The sequence below is a fragment of the Petaurus breviceps genome, unplaced genomic scaffold (assembly GCF_028583685.1).
Source record: "Petaurus breviceps papuanus isolate PSGF00001 unplaced genomic scaffold, PetGlider_PUasm1.0 90760, whole genome shotgun sequence".
In the NCBI taxonomy this organism is placed as follows: domain Eukaryota; kingdom Metazoa; phylum Chordata; class Mammalia; order Diprotodontia; family Petauridae; genus Petaurus; species Petaurus breviceps.
Genome location: NW_027187338.1, coordinates 3,487,735 through 3,496,174, shown reverse-complemented (window position 1 = coordinate 3,496,174; position 8,440 = coordinate 3,487,735). Strand labels below are relative to the sequence as shown.

The 8,440-nt window shown below is 40.7% G+C and overlaps 1 protein-coding gene across 9 annotated transcripts in view; it reads right to left on the bottom strand.

Moving 5' to 3' along the window:
• The window catches only part of THRAP3 (thyroid hormone receptor associated protein 3), a 90,960-nt gene that overhangs the window by 14,513 nt on the left and 68,007 nt on the right, over nt 1–8,440 (bottom strand). For all 9 annotated transcript variants that reach the window (XM_069067942.1, XM_069067945.1, XM_069067940.1 and 6 more), the window contains 2 exons: nt 2,703–3,608; nt 359–1,102 (listed from right to left, as the gene is read on the bottom strand). In XM_069067942.1, coding sequence (XP_068924043.1) covers nt 359–1,102; nt 2,703–3,608 — 1,650 coding nt within the window. The remainder of the gene's footprint in view (nt 1–358; nt 1,103–2,702; nt 3,609–8,440) is intronic.

Here is an 8,440-nt window from a genome sequence, read left to right as displayed (position 1 = left end):
AGCAGCAGGAGAAGCAGGCCCAGGCCAGGAGGAGCAAGAACAGGCCAAGGAGGAGCAGCAGGAAGAGCAGGCCCAGGCCAGGAGGAGCAAGAACAGGCCAGGGAGGAGCAGGCCCAGCCCAGGGACAAGCAGCAGGAGAAGCAGGCCTCGCCCAGAGAGGCACAGGCCCAGCCCAGGAGGAGCAGGCCCTGCCCAGCTGCGTAGAGAGGCCCCTAGCCACTCACTCCTTGTCCTCAGCCATTTTGCTGGTGTCCCGGTGTGGAGCAGCACCCCCTAGGTTCCAAGGCTGGGACTGCGGCTGTGAAGCTGCCCTGGAGCTGCCCCCCCCCCCCCCCCAAGGGCGCCCTCCTGCTCTCACCGGGCCAGGTCCTCATCGAAGGAGTCCATGCGGACGTTGACCTGGGCCTCTCTGGTGATGGAGAAGGAGGATTTACCCAGGGGCAGGCTCTCCGCCCTGGGCGGGCCCAGCTTGTCTCGGGCCTCAGTGGCGCCTGGAGCCGTGGCGCTGGCCTTCCTGGATGGTGGGGGCGAACCCTTCTCTGGCACAGCCTTGTAGGCGGTCACCCGGAAGTTCTTCTCGGGCACAAAGCCCCGGTGCGCGGTGGCCTCGGTCCTCTTGGTGGTGACCCGCTCCTCCTTCTTGGGCCGGTCAGCGTAAGCATCGTCCTCCAGCTCCTCGGCCTTCCTCTGCTTCTCCTTTCCCCCTGGCATGTACACCAGGCCTTCCCACTTGCCAGGCCGCTCATCCTCCTGGCCTTTGCTGGTACCCGCGATGACTTTGGAAATAAATTTGGGCTCATCCTCAAACTCAGACTCCTTCCGGCCCTTGGCCTTCTCCTTGTCTTGCTCATCCATTTCCTCTTTGTGGAACTCAGCCATCTTCTTCTCAAAATCATCTCGGAGCTTATATCTCTTGGGGGACTGGCTGCCCCGAAAAGGTTTCTCAGCATCAGCTTTGGGAGCAAATGGGTCAGACTTTGCCTTTGAATCTCCCAAGCCCAACTCAGAGAAGCTCCCCTTCTCTTTTATTTTTTCCTTATCAACATTTGTTAGTTTCTGTTCCTTATCTTTTCCATTCTCAGACTTCTGTTCTTCTAGATACCTGTTTACAGAAACAAACATGCACATACAAAAGAGATTTCTTAAGCAACTTTATAATAGGCTTTTTAAAAAATCCTGAGTATGTCTTTATGATTCCAAAGTTACCAAAAGTTTTACAGCTGAGCTAATTTTGAATAAATTTCCTAACTATTTCTTGTGTAGATTTACAAACCTAATGCTAAAGAAACAGATAGGGCATAGGAATATAGGGGGAAAAGGGTAGAAAGGAAAACAGCAGATGGCATTTTTAAAGTACAAAATAATCTACTTACCTGTAGACTAGAAAAAAAAATTAAGGCCTTACCCAACACCTCCAGTCAGTCATTTATAAATCTGCTTTCAGCAGTTAATACACCAAAATGTTAAACCTTGCATTGTTTTGCTTTACATGACACACAATGGAAATAAAAGCCTCAAAAGCGACTTCAAATTTGATGCAAGTCGCCTAGAAGATCTAAACATGTCATCTACTGCAAATACAAATAAAAACATAAGTTAACACGGGATATTTCTTGTGGAAAATGAATCTCATAAGCAATTCTTCTAATAAGGATAGCTGTTCACAAACATGATAAAAGGCAAAATGTGAATCATTTAAAAAGGTAGTTATGTTTTTAAAACACTGAGCTGAACAAGGGAGGTATAAACCATTTCACTGGGATAATTAATGTAGAATATCTACTGCAGTAAAATTAAAACAAAGAATTGGAGAGAGACTGAGTATCTACAAAGATTGCCAATAAAGATACTCTTAAGGGAGAAAAGACTCAAGGACAGAGCAATGGAAAGGACACCTTCCAGGAGAAGCAAAGTGGAAGACAATGGCATAGTATACTTCTCTGACAGCCACAAGTACTGGCCTATTCCTGTTGCCTTTTACCCCAATACACTCACACAAAAAAAGAAACAAAGATCTGCATTCCACTTACCGTGTCCCCTAGTGCAGAGAGACTGGGGTATTTTGTCACGTCCTCTCCTAATATGCAGCCTGGTGGGTTTCTACTGGGATACACACCCACCTTGCAGTTTTAAAACAAGGCATTCCTGGGCATAAGCCTTGGACTTCCCCATTTTGCCCAGTCTCCTGTGTTGAATGTGTGAGTATGTAGCTCTTCACAATGATGGGCTGGTGTAGATCGGTCATAGTAGATGGTAGGTCCTAGCAGGTGAATGCTAACCGTTCCAATGGTGATTCACTTTGGCAAAGACCATACTCTTTGATGGCTGACCCACAAAGCTCTACTGCTCTCTGGCTTACAGACACATTGGCAGATTCCAAGGCAAATTTTAAATGTGAAAACACCATAGCAGAGTAGTCTAAAGAAACTTTATGCTGCAATACAAATTCAGGAAGGTAGGAAAGCTGGAGTTAAGCTAAAGTTTTCCTTGTGTGACTTCTGTCTTTTTTTTTTTTTTAACTCTGCTAAACAGTTCAGGGAAACAGTGCTACCTCACTACCATTAATAAGAATTCTGACTTGGAAAGCAAAACCACTATTTCCTTCACCATGAATATTTTTTGACAATTACACCACATTAAAATCAATACTCAGCTGGCATGCCACATGACACAAAACAAGACAAGAAAAACATGATACTTGCCTCTTTGAATAGGCTGCTCCTCCTGGAGCAGATACTTCCTCCTTCTGTGATGAAGAGCCATATGTGGAACCGATGGCTGGGGGGCTCTTACCCACAGGGCTCTTTTTGGATGGGCTCAAGCCCCCAGCACCATGATCAAATTGGCTTTGGTGAGCTCCAGCCTGAAAGCCGGTGCTGCTCTGCAGAGCAGAGCCCATCTGAGATGGTGTGGAGAGTGGAGGGCTGGGTTTCTGTACAGGGCTAGGGCGGGGAGATCTCCGCCTCACCACCACTGACTGGAGAGGGCTCTTGAGGGCAGGGCTCCGCTCTCGGGGGCTCAGCTCAGACACCGAAGCTCTTGATGCTGAGCCAGCACCATAAGTAGTGGCCTCAGGCCATGGCTTTGAGCTCTCTGATGGTTTAGCATCCTGAGAGGTACCTCCAGGGAAAGGCTGCTCCTTGGAATCATCACCTTGGTTATCTCCAGCAGCCTGTGATGGCCGGTTATCCTTGGAAGATGATTTTTTCTCCTTTACAGATTTGCGCTTAGAAGACTCAACTCGGCTATGGTTAGAGGAAGATCGAGAAGATGAAGAGCGCCTTGACCTGTCAGAGGAAGACTTATCAGAGTTTCTAGAATGGCTCCTAGATCTGGGTGAAGGGGACCTTCTTTTTGGGGACCGGGATCGAGAACGGCCCCGTCGAGGACTATATGCTTGGCGGTAATTCTGCCAATTTGACCGGTAGTTTCCATAGCCTCCTCGGTTATACTGGCCCCATGGATAAAAGCCTCTGTTGCGACCACGGAAATAATAGGGCCTTCTATAGCCTCGGTTGTGACCTCGGAAATCTCGGTTCTGATATACTCTTGGATGATTCCTTTCTCTGTTATGAGCCGGAGAATATGATCTGGAACGGGACCTAGAACTGAAAAGGGAAGAAAAGAGGGAAAAGAGTTTCTATTTTTGACCCAAGTACTTTCTTTTTCTTTTTTGATCCAAGTACTTTCACTGGGGGACAAAAAGTGTCATGTGCTTCCTAAAAAAATCTGACAAAGACACTCTAAAATGATAATATCTGCTTCCCAAGGATCTTGTTCTTCATTTGCTTTCCAATGCTAAAAGCAAATATACAAAAATAATTCATCTCACTAGTTGAGTGAATTATATGGTCTGTAATCACCAATAAAGATTGTCTTGTTAAACAGGCATAAAATCCAATTTCAACAAATTTGATGAGATGTTAAAATAGCTTTCTTACTATTGTGACAAATGAAAATTTGTTTCAGGACTAGAGTATCACTTATTTCTTAATTTAAATAAAACAAAATGCTTTAACATACACTATTTTCAAACAATAAAAGCTCCTCCATTAAAAAAATGCATTAGGATGGGGCAGCCAGGTAGCACAGCAAGTAAGAGCACTGGCCCCAGTGTCGGGATGACCTGGGAATCGAATTCGGGCTCAGATATTTAGCACCACACCCAGAAATAATAACTGGCCGTGTAACCTTGAGCAAGTTACTTAACCTCGATTGCTTAAAAAAAAAATACATTAGGGGATATGTTCATTTCAGATTCCCAAGAATCTGCAGATCATAAATATGAAGATTTTATATCTGTGAGAGTAAGTACCATTGTATTTGTATCTATGCCTTCAATTTAACAGCTCCTTAGACCCTGGACTCTATGTATTAGACTTTTCCTGGCTGTAGTAATTTCCTTGTTTCCCAAGCCATATCTTACAGTCTATCTGAACCAATTCTACAGTATTCAATAGACTGTTAAAAAAAAAAAAACCTAGACTGGTAAAACACCCTAACCACAGTATTAAAAAATATCCAGGGATAGCCAAATCTAATGTTAAAGACATTATTTTACCATGAATATAATATTTGGCATCAAAATTCTACCTATGTCATACCACAAGGGGTCACTGTACCCATCGGTAGACATTAAATCTGACTTCAGGAGAACCTAAAAATTCACTGTTCTAATAAGGTTGTAGATGTTTCAAAGAACTCCATGTGTATCAGAACAGATCTGATTTATTTGCCAGATTTCTAGTACTGACAAGGATGAGTAGTGGTGGTGGCAGAAGCAGTACTTTCTTGCTTTAAAATTATAGTTCAAGAATAATAAAGATTTGATCTCAACTTTCTCTGGGAAAGACTAAAATCCAACAAATCTTGGACTGGTCCACTTGGCAAGCTTTCTATTAAACAGGAAAAATTAACACTGGACTCTACATGGCTGTTGGGGAAACATATCTCCTCACCTCATGACAGAGGTAGTAGTAGACTATAGATATGGAAGGAAGTGTCAGAGTCAATGTATTGAATTTTTAAATATGTGCTTCTTGGTTGAAATGAAAGATTCTACTGGGACAAGGATGAGTCATTAGGAAGTGACAGCAAGATCATCAATAAAACATTAAAAAACTCCTATTCTTATCAGAATAAAATTTCAAGTCAAAATCTCCAAAAAGAACAATAACTTCAGATTACTAATAAAACTACCAATTTGATTTTTTTTAAAAGGGGGAGGGGTGGGGAGTAGGAAACCAAAATTCAGATGGAGAGATGAGATTATACAGCAATGTCAAATTTATTGAAAAGTTTTCAAAGTTTGTTTTTTTTCTTCCTATGTATGTATGCATGCACATATGCATTATGTGCACACATGCATGTATTGCCACATATAAGGATAAAGATGTTGGATATAGCTCACTGGCAGGTCTCCTATTCTGTTATCTGAATCTGTGCATGTATATGATCTTTTAAAAACTCTTTTTATGTATTCCTCTCCAAGAAAAGATGTTCTTGTCAGCAACACTTGACACCAGATATCCATGTCTCTTTCATGGGATCCCCTGTGGGCCAGTGTCTCTGGGATAGAGGCCCCCATCAACCTCCCATAGGGACTGTAAAATGTAATCCTAGATAGAGTACATATTGTAGGTTTCCAGGTGAGTGGATGGGCGGAGTCTGTGCACAGATGTGTTGAAGTTTTCTTGTTTTAAAATACTATGTTTAACAAAGATCCAATGTTCTTTCAGAATTGAGTAACAACAACAACAACAGCAAATGACCACTTTTGCAATACCAATACTCAATATGATTATACTGAATAAAATCTAAATAAAACACAATGGGTCCAGTTTCCCAAAATTCTCATCACCCTAAACTCAGGTCTTTAATCAAAGAAAAACATTCTGGCACTTAGTATCTGGCAAAGATATGTCTTAATACAAATTGTTAACTGGCTATTAGTACAATAAAACAACTTACCTTTAAAACTTTCTCATGTAAAAACAGAAACAACAACATAAGAAAGAAGGGAGGGCAGATGCAGGCTCTGAAATTGAATCTGACCTGATTAAAAACTATACTTGAGGGATGTGATCCACCCAAAGCACTAAGCTGGGGGTGTGTGATTCACGCTCGCATCCTCAGGAGGCTATTACATCTCTGTTACCAATTACTAGTGAGGGGCCTGTAGCACACTGCATCCAAAACCTGCGGCCACCGTACAGATGCACGAACATGAGTCTCTGCAGATTTCAAAATGAAGTTATTTACGAGAAGTCGTTTTAAAAGGATACGGTCTGTGAAATACAAGGAAACAATCAGTTTTCTCCCATTCTGTAGCACTCACAGCAGCTAATTAGATGGTTAAAGGGCATGTTCTCAAAATCTTGACAATTTACTTTCCTTGTAGTTGAGGGTAATTAAAAGTAAAACCATGAAACAGATGAGCCAGAATTTAAAACAGAGCATCCAACTGCAAATACATCTGTTTCCAGAAAAAAAAGTCAGAAAATGGAAAAAAATATAGGTACTCTTTCCAAGACTACTTCTTCCATGTATGATGGTACAAAGGTAGATCTAACCCTAACCCTCAATGGATGCACTGCAGAGGATGGGAGACACAGAAATAGAGACACACACCTCTCTCCTCTTCCTTTTCTAGTCAAAGACCACAGCCAAATGACTTCAAGGAGGCAAAGGAGACAAGGAGAAAAGAAAACCTGCCCAGGACCTTGACTTGTCACAAAGGGTACAGAGCTCATCGAAAACACCAACCTGGTGTTTACGAGGACTCTGGAATCATACCCTTAGTCAAGATGCAATGTCTAAAATGTTTACTCTAGTATCACTTCTGCAAACTGCAATTAAAAAAAAGATATACCTTTAAGAGTCTCATAGCTGAGAAAGATTGCAACCATTTGAATTCAAAGCTCTTGGTCAAGGAGAGAAGTTGCTGAAAATGCCCCTAATGATCTGTATTTTATTAGACAGACACAAACTTATCCAGTTTTAAGCAGGAGTCTGTTTCAGTTTCTAGCTTTGAAGCCTTTGCAAGTTGAAAAAAAAAAACAGTCTATCAAAGTACAAAGGGAAAAAAAATTAAAAAGAAATTTTCTTTTAAATATGACAGAAACAATATTCCATCACAGATTTGCAGTAATTTTACAGATGAAGCATTTGAGAATTCAGTGAAATACTGGGAAAGAAAAAAAATTCATGTGTCATATTTATTGGGCTATTTAAAAGCACAAAATGCTAGGAAAACAACTAAGATGACAGCTTGAAGAAATGAGTGACCTTTTCCTAAGATATTTTTAACCTCATGACCAACACACCTAAGGAAAAGTAGACTCCAAATAAAGTTATGAAACTGAAAGGTGTTTCAAGCAGCAAAATCTTTATCTTCATTTCTTTCCTACAGTAACCTATCAAGGTCAGCACACCTTTTAGTCAGGAACTCAAACCATTCACCGCATTTCCAGTAAACATCCAAAGAAATCAATGTCCACTTAAGATGTACTCAAGTAGGTTTCTAAACTCCCTTTTTTTATAGATCTTTTTCAAAAGTTGACTTTTATTCCCCAGCCTTAGGTCTGCAGCTCAGGAAGAGTTGTCTTTCAAAGGAAATTATCTATCCACAAAGGAAAATTCAAATACTGGCGATTACCTGAAAATTAAAGACTCAAAACAAGAAAAAAGATAGAACGTGTAAGGACCAAGACAATATGTCCACAATATATTAAAACCTCATTAATTCAAACTAGGTGGAAGAAGAGTCTGAATAAAATGTTCTTGATTTTAAAACATATTTATAAAGTAATCTGTGTTTATTAGGAAGAGCCCAGGGTCTCCTCTTAATTAGGAGTGAGGACACCAATTTTCCAATCTTGACTCTTCTCATCTGCCCAAACTTATAGAAAGTCCATCTCATCTTTCTGGAGTCTGTTTCCTTAGTCATAAAATGAGAAGGGTCATCATCTCTAAGGTACATTCCAACTCTAATGTTTCGGAATACTATGAAATATGCTCTCATTATGTGGCATATGTAGTAAAATAATCTATTACTTAACAAAGTAACACCAATTACAGGTCCCACTTTAATATGCAGACATGGCTAGTTCCTAAATAAGTACAAATAAATGAGTACTGCCATGTATATAAAACACAAGTTTCTTAATCAGATGAAATATTGCCCCTACAATATATTATTTTGCTTAGTTGCCCTTATTCATAAATGAAACAAAGGTAAAATTTTGTCTATGCCTTTAAACATTTCAAAATGAAAACAGGCAAGAATAAAGAATAGAAACAGTTGAATAAAAAGTTGTTTTTCCTTTGATTTCAAAAGATATGAGGCCTCTCAATCTAATTAACTCCTCTAGATTGGAAGGCTCTGAAAATGTACAAGCTGATAAAAGGGAATCTGGGAAGAGGTAACAAAAGATAGTTA